Source organism: Argentina silus, assembly GCF_951799395.1.
Source record: "Argentina silus genome assembly, chromosome: 22".
Classification (NCBI taxonomy): Eukaryota; Metazoa; Chordata; class Actinopteri; order Argentiniformes; family Argentinidae; genus Argentina; species Argentina silus.
This window is the reverse complement of record NC_139676.1, coordinates 13,210,347-13,221,981: the sequence shown is the minus strand read 5'-3', so window position 1 is coordinate 13,221,981 and position 11,635 is coordinate 13,210,347. Positions and strand designations below refer to the sequence as shown.

Here is an 11,635-nt window from a genome sequence, read left to right as displayed (position 1 = left end):
GTCAGACAGGTAATGTGTAAAATCAGAAGAGGTATTTAATGGTTTGCAGGTGTATAGTGAACATTTGTCCATGCAGGAATAGGCAGAATGGGCTGCATCCAGTGAGGGGTGATCAGATTCACATTTCTCCCTTCCGTTTAGGCAGCCTGTTTTACTTTACGTGAGTCCTATTCATACGAAAGTGAGAAAAACACATGAACAGGTTTAGTGCTCTTCACATTACTTGTTCACAAAAGTACTCTGCAGTATTATATACTCATACATCATCCATAATTCCATCAAGCCACCACAAGACACACTGTTTTTGGTGACCTTTGACCCCCCTCCTCCTCCTTTCCCACCACCAGGTCACAGGCAAAAGCATACACTAGATTAGTCCACCGATGTCTGGTCCATGTGATGTGGCCCAAGTCTCACGAGTCAGACGACTTGATGTCCAAGTGACATCATCTCGATTCACTGAGCAGCTCGTAAAACGCCACGGCCTGGAGCAAGGCGTCACACATCTCTTCCCCTCGGCTCCGACCCATCTGGAACGAGTTCCTGTACTTGACCAGCAGGTTGTGAGGGAACGTCACCCTGGGGATCTTCTGTGTCACGGACTCCGTCATCATCTGCCGCACCGCCTGGGCCCCGCTGGTGCGCGACTCGCCCACCATGAGGCCGAAATGGCGCCCCACGGCCGTCCTCATCATGTTCAGCACCCGGGGGGGAGTGGCTGTGTCCGGCTGGGTGTATCTGGGCTCCAGGAGGGCGAAGAGCATGGCCTCCACCGTCCGCATGTGGGCCATCACTGGGTACAGGGTGGTGTTCTGTAGGGAGATGGATGACTTCTCCACCACGTAGAAATCAGCCGTCGGGAGATGAGATACCACGGAGGAGACCTGAGGATGAAATCACACAACGATACGGACAGTACAATAGTTACTTGGATATCACGGAGAAAAGGAATTTGATGTACTATGGGTTAAGTTTGTAGGCGGTCTGTAGTCAGGGAATGACTGTAGTTGTGTAGAATGCATCATCATCATCCTTACGTCATCCAAGTAGGCTGAGGCCATGTATGTTCCCTTCATGAAGTTCTGGCATTCCTCCTGATGCCATTCAGTCACAGCCATGGCCCGGTCCACATGAGCCCAGGCTATTCTACTTGTCCCACACACAATAGACACTATGGAATTGGCTTCCTGAAAGACAGATTGGTTCATATCGTTACTTGTTGAATGAATGAATAACACAGGCATCTTGCCATTACGCAATCTACAGCATCTCACCTCTAGCCAGGCCCTGTCCACCTCGGGTCTGATGAATTTGGCTAGCTGAACTCTCACTTTCTTCTTCTTCGGAGGGCTGAGGATGGAGTTGAAGACGATGACTGCGCTTTTGTGTTTTAGGAGTGGTACATTAATGACGCTCTCTAGGCTTTTGAACGGGCCGTTTCTAGTCCTGTACTCGACAATGTTTACGGACTTACGCCCTCGTAGGAGCTTCACGCTTGCCAGCTCCGACTCAGGCGCATTGTTGAGAAGTTGCAGAATGACAGATCGTTGTTCCGATGTGTAGTACGCGTCCAGGGACTTGTTGCTGTCATCGTCTTTGCACGGTGTGGGTGTGGGTGTGAGGATGGCGTTCAGTGTCTCGAACCCTGCCACGGGGATACGACTCCTCCAGCAGCACGTACAGTGAAGATATCGGAGTTCCAGCTCGGGGAGAGAGCCTTGGGGCCGGTAGAATAGGCCATATTGCCCTGCACAAACAATGCATTGATGTGAGGTTGAATGAGTAACAGCAAAGGCAAGACATCATCACCACATAGGCACATGACAGAATTGGAATTTAGCTGTCAGTTACGACAAGATGACATTTATTACACAAAACTATACCTCTCCGGGCGACATAAGACAGGAATCGCCTTGCAACCCACATTGTAGATTTATATGTACTTCATATTATTAATTACATACAGAAGGTTGAATAACTTGTCCTTTAGTTGTTCACCGGTGTTATTCCAACGATATAGAAACAAGGACCGTATCTCCTTGGTTCCGGGGCACTTTCGTTCCGCGATTCTCCATAGCAGCCTGACAGCCAAGGCAAGTCATTTATTACCAAAGTATTGCAGTATCCATCAGCACTCATCATAATTAGAATATCTGAACAGAGTGTTGATTTTGTAATTGTGATTTGTGTTATTTATAAGAGTTTATATTTTCCTGTCCGGTCTGATTCACGCAACTTATTTCTCTATAGACCTAGATTTAATTAGGTCAAATGTATATATTTTATTGAAACAGCACTCCTGCTCCCGGGAACAGCCCCTCCGTACAAGCAATGATCAGCGCCCAAACCCCTGCCCGATCACTCCGCTCTTCCCCCTCGGCTGCCCGCCTGGCACCGCCGCCTCTACGTGGATGCGGCAGCCGCGCTACTCGGTCACGGCTTTTCACTGTCCTGGCGCCCCGCTGGTGGAACGAGCTTCCCACTGCTGTCAGGACTGCAGAGTCATTACCAATCTTCCGCCGTAGATTGAAGACCCATCTCTTCAGGCTACATCTTAACTGTCCCTCCTAAAGACCTCATCATCCCCACTACCCCCCTGCACCCCAAATTTCTCTCCTGAAAATATATATATATATATATATATATATATATATATATATATATATATATATATATATATATATATATTTAAAAAAAGCATAGATTACTTTTTCTTATGATGACTGATGGATAGATGATTCACTTACTTAGACAAATGTATTTGTTGTAAGTCGCTTTGGATAAAGGCGTCTGCTAAATGACATAAATGGAATGAATGTAAATGTAAGAATCAGTCTATGCACGTTATTCTTTCTACCAGAAATTAGTCCTAATGGCCTAAATGCCTAAACTAAGTATAATTTGGTCCCGCCTGTTTCACTTCCTAGCTCTTTGTTATTTGAAGATTGTGTGTTTGTGTGCAGAACAATAAACTTCACGTTGCCGTGCCAGTAAGAGGAAACGCCGGAGGCATTCGGTGAGGTCGGTCAAGCGCAGCTACGTGGGGAAAAAGGCTCACCTGTTATAGAATAAAATCTGTATTTTTTTTTGATAGAAATATCATGGAAATACAGAAAGTCGTTTATTGGGACTTGACTGGGGGGACATAAATAAGTTGTTAGGTTTACTTATGGCAAATCGGGAGAGGAATAAGAAAATCCTGCTTGATATGGTGAAAGAGCCCAGCAACAACAGTTGTGCAGACTGTGGAGCCCCTGGTGAGTTGTAGTGAATGGAATAGTAAGTGTGGGCTATGATGTCAAGGCATTGTCTTGTACTGATAATGTACTGGTAATCCTACAGTAGGTATATGATCCCATGTTCAATTATTAACTCTGTGCTCTGTTGTGCTTAGGCTTTTAGGCGATTAGATTAAGAGTTTGAGGGACTCTAATCGTTTTTTCCCCTCCCTTTTCAAGTCTGTTTGAAGTGTGATAGCCTATTCTTTGTGCAATGTGGAGAACAGAATGATAGCTGGGCACGTGAGGTTTATTTGTATTTATCTATGGCACTGTCAAACAAAAGTTGTAAAACCCATGACACGTTTTTAAAGAACACATAGGGGAAGTTAAGGCACTTGCCTTAATGACTCACTCGGTCATTATAGGTTCCTCCTTTCCAGTAACTCTACAGTTCACCTGCAGACCTAATGACAGTAAATCTAGGCGTGACGTGCGAAGTCCATCATACCTGTGTAGGCTATTGTATGGTGACCTCGTTGTTGGCAAACCTGGATGTAAACAGTTCAAAATATTGGACACCGCTCTGCTAGTGACATTATAGTACAGCCTGCCAAATGTACAAGCATGCAAGGGAAACCATTTTTTGTGTAATGTTTGTGTCTCACACCACACATTGATATCTCTGTTGTTCACAGAACCAGATTGGGCCTCATACAAACTTGGTATCTTTGTATGTGTGAACTGTTCGGGGATCCATCGAGATTTGCCGGCAATCAGCCGAATAAAGTCCATACGCTTGGATTTCTGGGATGATTCCTTGGTGGAGGTGTGTGTGATTTTCCTGTGACAGAGAGTGGCTGGTATCTAATGAAGGGGCTTTGCAACATTAATGATTTAACTCTTTGTCTATAAATAGATTTAAGATACGTAAACGGCCAGGTCTCTCTCGGAAATAGAGATTTCTAATCTCAAGAGACTTCCTGGATAAATATAAGTTAAGAAAAAGGTTCACTATTGCCATGTTATTACTGTTATTACAATATCAATATCACCTTTTTTTAAAACTAATTGCAGTTCATGAAGTCCAGAGGGAATGCTGCAGCAAAGGCCTTCTTTGAGAAGAACATCCCTCCTTTTTACTACCAGCCACAGCAGCAGGACTGTGTGTGAGTGTCAGCACCTCCATCTACACCTCCATCAACACCTCCATCTACACCTCCATCAACACCTCCATCTACACCTCTATCTACACCTCCATCTACACCTCCATCTACACCTCCATCTACACCTCCATCAACACCTCCATCTACACCTCCATCTACACCTCCATCTACACCTCCATCTACACCTCCATCTACACCTCCATCTACACAAGATTCAAGATTCTTTATTTGTCACGTGCACAAGTACAAGTATACAGTGAAATGCAAAAGTGACAGTGCCACAGAGGAGTGCAACAATAAATTTAAAAATAAATAGAATATAAACAGCAGTATAAACAGCAATGTAAGAATGTACAGAATGGAATGACTATATACAATGGCAATGACAGGTTGACAGTACAGTTAATTACAGTGAAAAGATGCGTCTGCAATGGGTAATTATGTGTGCGCGTATGTGTTATGATGTCAGTGATTGTGTGAGTGACTTGAGGGGGGCACTGGTGGGGTCGTCGTTGATGATCCTGATGGCATGGGGGAAGAAACTCAGTCTAAGCCGCTCTGTTCTTGCTGCATGACAACGGAGGCGTTTGCCTGACCGCAGCAGCTGGAACAGTCACTTAACTTTTTTGAGGCAGTGGAAAGTGCTGACTCATATTTCATTCAGAGGAAGAGAAGTGTTGTGTGTGGGGGTAGTCTTGTTTTAGAAAACAGGAAGAAATGCATCGGATTTGATTACAATTGGTCGGGTTGACAGATATTGACACTTTGTATGTTTGATGCATCACAGGTGGATTGATATATTAAACACAAGGGATGGCTTCCCGGACAAAGATTAAATCAAGTGCTTTTTCCATTAAAGATGCTATTAAGTGGACTGGAACTAGGCTTAATCTCTGTCCTAGAAACCAGACTAATAGTTTGTTGAAAAGAATCCCACATTTGCGTTAATGCATTACCTTACAGTGTTCATTACCTTACAGTGTTCATTACCTTACAGTGTTCTGAAGGACCAGTGGATACGTGCCAAGTATGAAAGGAGGGAATTCACGGGAGAAAAAAACTTCCTTCAACAAGCTTATAGTTCAGGTACTGTAAACACAGAACACCTGTACCAAGAAGCCATTACACACAGCAAAGCAATTTATAATTTCGCATACATGGCATAAATATGCTCTTTACTGAGTATGAAGGAGGCAAGGGATCCCTACTAAATCAATTATTTATATTGATTGGATCCCACCAAGGTATTTACGAAGGCACTCTGTGGAAGAAGGGGAAAGACAAAAAGCAGTTCCTTAAGAGGAGATTCCTGCTCTCCGTCAGCGACTTCAGCCTCAGTTACTTCACCAGGGAGGACGTGAGTCACACCTCTTCAAACACTCGTAGGCCCAGGGTCAAATGGCCTTTTATAATGCTTTTTATGCTCATCATAACTAACTATGTTTCGTGTTATTGACCCATCGGCAGTCAAAGGGGCCCAAAGCTGTGATCTGTATGAAAGATCTCAACGCTGTATTCCAACCAGAGAAGATTGGCCACGCCCACGGGCTCCAAATCTCCTACCTGCACAAGGAGCGGACCAGGAATCTCTTTGTTTACCATGACAACGCCCAGGTGAGACCCAGAGGCGATGCCTACCGCAAACGTTCTTATAAAGACGTCCACATATTCAACGACTTAACGTTCATTGTACCCCTCACTCTCTTTCTCCTAGACAATTGTGTCCTGGTTCAACGCGATCCGGGCGACCCGGTTTGCTTACCTCAAGAAAATCCACACTAACATTAGAGATAGTGACGTGAGGACATTTTACTTTCAGGAAACAAACGTTTCCATCAAGCATACTTATATGATTGGTGTTCTGGAAGTTATACTGTACGTTACCTACAGACGTTGCCACCATGTACCCTGTTTTCCTTTCAACCCACCAGTCTCCCATTTATATTTTCATCTCTTGCAGCTAATACCTTTGATCACCAGAAGTTGTTTGAAGGAGGGCTACATGGAGAAGACAGGTCCAATGGTTGGTTTTCCATTACATTTGTATGTGTATGGTAGCTGTTACTGTGCAGTAGTGTATGTATGTTGGTCAACCTGAGCTGATTCTCTACCGTCTGTTTGTGTGTTTGGTCAGCAATGGGAGCCTTTCAAGAAGAGGTGGTTCAGTCTGAGCTCTATGGACAGAAAGCTGCTCTACTTTAAAACTTCACTGGTAATGGCAATACAGAGTACATCATCTCCATCTAAAAAACAATAGCATGAGCATACCATCCAATTATGTTAGTTTATATGTGTTATTTGTGGAAGAACATTATCTAGACCTTTTTGTGTGTGTGTGTGTGTGTGTGTGTGTGTGTGTGTGTGTGTGTGTGTGTGTGTGTGTGTGTGTGTGTGTGTGTGTGTGTGTGTGTATGTATTAAATGACTAGTGACTAAGCCATACCTTGCTTTGGATCTACAAAACGCATTTGGAAGCTGTTTCCACATGCCCACACGTTCGTAAGGTGATCTGGCTAACGATTTTGAGGTCATAAGTAGAATCAAGTTTTCAGCGAACGTAGCGGGGCATTAGTCAGCGTCTGTCTCTCGTCAACAACGAGCGCTGCAAGTGTGTTGCTCTGAACTGATAAGACAACACAGTATTGATTTATATTAACAATTTCATTGATCAAATCAATATATCAAGCATGTGACGACAGGCGACAGTTACCCAAATTTCACCCGCCGAAAACAGCTAATGGAATGCGTCGACGTGATTGGCTTTGCTAATGGACCTCTAATGGAATGCGTCGACGTGATTGGCTTAGCTAATGGACCCCTAATGGAATGGGGTGATATGATTGGAGACCCGGGCCCGTTTACTTTAACAGCCTTCCGTGCGAAAAAAAAAAAAAGTAATTCTTCCTTCTTCGAGCATTGTGACTGCCTATGGCCGCTGGTCCTGCCATAGATTTGTTTTTCTTATGATGACTGATGGATAGATGATTCACTTACTTAGACAAATGTATTTGTTGTAAGTCGCTTTGGATAAAGGCGTCTGCTAAGTGTCAAAAATGTGAATCCGGCGTAGCGCCACAATAAAGTACCGATCTATCTATCTATCACTAAAATAAAGAACAGCGAAAAAGACTTCGTCCCTGGGTGGGCTTGAACCACCAACCTTTCGGTTAACAGCCGAACGCGCTAACCAATTGCGCCACAGAGACATCCAGGTACATGTCTGTACTCTCCTTTTTGGGTATCGTCCATCCAGGAGGGCACTTTGTGAGTGGCAGGGTCGCTTCTCCTTCCTTTCGCCCTCTCTTGTGCATGTCCCTGCTGTTGTTGTACACCTCAGACTGGGGACATGTTTTGTGGTGCTATCCCACTACTAAAACCAATGTAGCAAGTTAGGGGAGTGCCCAGGGGAGTCACTACCTATCTTCCACTGTAGACTGAAGACCATCTGTTCAGCCTACATCTTGACTGTCCCTCCTAAAGACCTCTTCATCACCCACCCCACTAACCCCCTGTGCAGTTCCTCGACTGTAAAAAAAAAAAAAAAAGTTCTGGTTCTATAGCATCGATTTTTTTTTTAATCTTATGATGACTGATGGATAGATGATTCACTTACTTTAGACAAATGTATTTGTTGCTTTGGATAAAAGCGTCTGCTAAATGTCAAAAATGTCATGTAAATGTAATGTATGAGTATGTATGTGTGTGTGTGTGTGTGCGTGTGCGTGTGTGTGTGTGTGTGTGTGTGCACGCATTTGTGCCTGTGTGTGACTGTCCCTGCCTCTGCCCGCAGGATGCCATGGAGCTGGGTGCAGTCTTCATTGGCACAGAGAAGGACAAATACTGTGTGAAGGAAGGCCAGCCCCAGGGGTCCCGCTGTGGCAGGTGGAGGTGTGGCGTCACCTTGGAGACCCCAGACAGGCAGTTTGTCTTCATGTGTGAGCAGGAGGAGGAGCAGAGGGAGTGGATAGAGGCCTTCAGACTGGTGATCTCTCAGCCCATGGTGCCACAGGACTACACCAGTAAGGCTTGACCTATTCCTTTAACTCACCAACTGCCAAAGGGTTCCGGAACCCTCACCACCTAGAGTGCCAAGTGTTCTATGTGGTGTCTACCTAGCAACAACACTCTGATTGGCTACAAAATGGAAGCATTATAACTGATGCATTGTCAGTCACCCATGGCACTCTAGAATGTTGACACTTGGGGCGACTTTATTCACCCTATGCACTGAGTGACTTAAGCTCCTAGTGGAGCAAAGGGGCTCTAGGTGCATCTCCAGCCAGCAAGAACAGGGGGATATTCAGTAGACCTCAATAACAATATCATGAGACTTATGATAACGCACATTTTTATAGTGGTCATTGAATGAAATGAGACATTTTGAATTTGTTGTTGTTGTTTTATTGCAGCTGAAGCCAACATGAGGAGGAGAACATGAACCAGTGTGCAATGTGTTGGTCACTGAACCTCTCATTGGATGCATGTTCATTACAAACTGTTATAGAAATGAACAGAGCCTTTTCTATTGAGGACCAAAGGTGGAAATCATTCCAAATCACTATCCATGGAACTTGGAACTTGGAACACGGAACTTGGAACTTTTACAAATCAGTGACAGGACTGCCTACAGGGAGATGGGTGCAGAACCTGTGTTTATTACCGTGCCTTCTCTGGGTTTGCATGTCTGCTTATTCATCCGTCATACATTTCTGTATTGTTACCGTCATTTATGTGTACTGCATTGATGTCAAACTCATTTCGTGTCATTTGAAATATTTATGTTACATTTGTATGTTGAATGAACTGAAGTTGATGTTTTGATTGTGAAATATAATGAATTAAGTAATCTCTATCTTAATGCATTGCATTTTATTGGTTTCATACATGCAGCCAGTTTCACAGGGGGTAAACATACTTTCATTTCAGCTGTTGGGTGGCGAATCCCAGTTTTAGTTTCGATTTCTAAGCAGTCTACATAGTACATCGAAAATTGCAATGGCGGCACCACTTGATGAAATTCTCCTTGATGCAATATCACAATGTATCAGATGTTCTATATGCTTTGAGATTTTTACTGAACCAGTGACTTTAATTTGTGGGCACAATTATTGTATGAAATGCTTACATGAACATTTGGATCGACAATCGAAAAAGAAGATGGACTGTCCTCAGTGCAGAGCGAAACATCCATCTAATTTGAAACTATCGAAGAACGTGACACTTTGTAACATTGTGAAAGTTTATACCGATCATAAACAGTTTGTATCCAACGTGGACACTACAGAGGGGCCCGAAACGGAAACGGTATGTTAGAAAAATACGTTGTTGTTACATTACGATCCGATCCTAACGCTAACACCGTATCAACAATCTGACAACCGCAGTCGGATGATATATGATGAAGTCGCTACGGCTGGCCAAAATAATAATGGTAATTGTGTAATCCTACTTTTTTATGACAGGAAATTCTGGAGCGAAAATTGAAGTTCCTAACGGCAGAAACCGAGAGGGTTCAGGACAGTCTTTTGTCCACCTATAATTGCACAGTAAGTTCACTTTTTACAATGACATAGTAGACATTGACTTTAACTCTAAACGACTCCCTTGTTATAAACTTTACACTTCATATGTGGCCAGGACATCATACAGAATGGACCAGAAGAGTGTGAAGCTCAAGGCGAAACGTCACATCAGAGTAGGTTTCCTGATGTCAACCCCTCAACCAACCTGTTGGCACCTGAGTCTGAAAATCCTAATAGTCACCAGAAACAGCAGGAACAGGTAGAAGCCCTCCAAATGCAGTAAAACATTAACATACTATTGTGTTCATAAAGTCATTCTTAACTTATTCTTCCATCTACATACGCCTGTCTTTCGTTATCTGGTAGGTGGAGGCCCCTGTTGTTGTCGATGACACAGTACCAGAAGTGACAGTTGGCGCCCGTTCAGGTGACAAGGACGCCCATGACAGCCTGTTGCCCTTTAAAAATAGGCCGACGTTTCATGTTGAAATACTTGTCTCATCCCTTACCAATAATATACAGTGTGTATGTTTCACCAATCAACCACTAGATGGCATATATAAGCTATTAAAGAGGTCTAGGTGTATTTCAGACCTGCATTTACAGGCGAAACAACCTGATTGCATATATACATTTATCCGACATTTGTTCTTACATTTTCTCCGCTCTGGCCTTGTTGGGTCCGCAGGTTTCGACCCACCCCTGCTCGGTGCAAGTTTCACCCCACCCCTGCCCGGTACAAGTTTCAACCCACCCCTGCCCGGTACAAGTTTCAACCCACCCCTGCCCGGTACAAGTTTCAACCCACCCCTGCCCGGTGCAAGTTTCAACCCACCCCTGCCCGGTGCAAGTTTCGCCCCACCTCCACCTGGTGCAACTTTCGCCCGGCTCACTTTCTCTTCAGCTCTGGGTCACAAACGTCTGGCGTTCAACACCGAGCATAGGGTGGTCACCAAGCGGACGTCCTCCGGTGCCCGCCTCGGCGATCGCTTCGACATCAGCCAGTGGATGGCAGAGCAGGAGTTCAGCGGAGGGCTCCACTACTGGGACGTGGACACGGCAGAGAGTGTGGGCTGGGCCGTCGGGGTGGCCTACGCTGGTATCGGCCGCAGGGACCAGCTGGGCCGCACAGCCAACTCCTGGTGCTTAGAGAAGAGGAAGGACACGCTGTGCTTCTGGCACGGGAACACAGAGGAGTTCGTGAAGCAGGGCTGCCCTGGTGTAGTTCGAGTGGTTCTTGACGTGAGTGACGGTACCTTGTCCTTTTACAGCCTCTCTGAGAGTCAGGACCTGCTGCAACAGGTGGAGGCTGGGTTCACTGAGCCAGTGAGACCTGTGTTCTGGCTCTATGGGGTGGGACAACAAAATGCCCTGTCGTTCCCTAGGTTTCAGGAGATGCTGGGATAGGGGAGAGGCACTGATCAGATAATACCCTCCCCAAACACTTTGTATGCAAGATATATGCACATCAGCTTTAATCTATGCAACCTACTCCTGATGAAACGGCTATGTGTGTTTGTTGTTGAATGAGATAAAGTGTATATAAAACATGTTTTAAATGAATGTGTTTTGTGCAATATTTCTATGTATATCTAGCATAACAATACAATTAAAATCATCATCACCTGTTCTCTCATGTTGCTTTATTCATTTCATTGTAGGAATGAACGGAGTTTCATTCGCAACATTTGTCCCCTCGTCCGTTCCGTCAGCGCGTTTGCGGTCAGCTG

The 11,635-nt window shown here is 44.7% G+C and overlaps 3 protein-coding genes across 4 annotated transcripts; 2 read left to right on the top strand and 1 right to left on the bottom strand.

The window, feature by feature from the left end:
• Window positions 1-6: 6 nt before the first annotated feature.
• Window positions 7-2,003, bottom strand: tefm (transcription elongation factor, mitochondrial). Its single transcript, XM_083693417.1, has 4 exons — window positions 1,884-2,003; window positions 1,275-1,747; window positions 1,038-1,187; window positions 7-884 (listed from the first exon to the last, which is right to left on the bottom strand). The coding sequence occupies exons 1-4, from the start codon at window positions 1,924-1,926 to the stop codon at window positions 447-449; spliced, it is 1,104 nt and encodes a 367-aa protein (XP_083549543.1). The 5' UTR covers window positions 1,927-2,003; the 3' UTR covers window positions 7-446.
• A 1,142-nt stretch (window positions 2,004-3,145) lies between these two features.
• On the top strand, window positions 3,146-8,914 carry LOC310821616 (arf-GAP with dual PH domain-containing protein 2-like). Its single transcript, XM_083693715.1, has 11 exons — window positions 3,146-3,257; window positions 3,917-4,047; window positions 4,296-4,387; window positions 5,382-5,470; window positions 5,629-5,741; window positions 5,852-5,998; window positions 6,099-6,182; window positions 6,345-6,407; window positions 6,519-6,596; window positions 8,174-8,402; window positions 8,793-8,914. The coding sequence occupies exons 1-11, from the start codon at window positions 3,170-3,172 to the stop codon at window positions 8,819-8,821; spliced, it is 1,143 nt and encodes a 380-aa protein (XP_083549841.1). The 5' UTR covers window positions 3,146-3,169; the 3' UTR covers window positions 8,822-8,914.
• A 439-nt stretch (window positions 8,915-9,353) lies between these two features.
• On the top strand, window positions 9,354-11,526 carry rnf135 (ring finger protein 135). Of its 2 annotated transcripts, XM_083693714.1 has the most exons (5): window positions 9,354-9,687; window positions 9,846-9,929; window positions 10,021-10,164; window positions 10,272-10,332; window positions 10,594-11,526. In XM_083693714.1, exons 1-5 carry the CDS (start codon window positions 9,379-9,381, stop codon window positions 11,310-11,312), a joined length of 1,317 nt encoding a protein of 438 aa, XP_083549840.1. In that variant the 5' UTR covers window positions 9,354-9,378; the 3' UTR covers window positions 11,313-11,526. The 2 variants fall into 2 exon arrangements, with proteins under 2 accessions (XP_083549840.1, XP_083549839.1); XM_083693713.1 differs by having other exon boundaries at window positions 10,272-11,526.
• The last annotated feature ends 109 nt before the right edge of the window (window positions 11,527-11,635 follow it).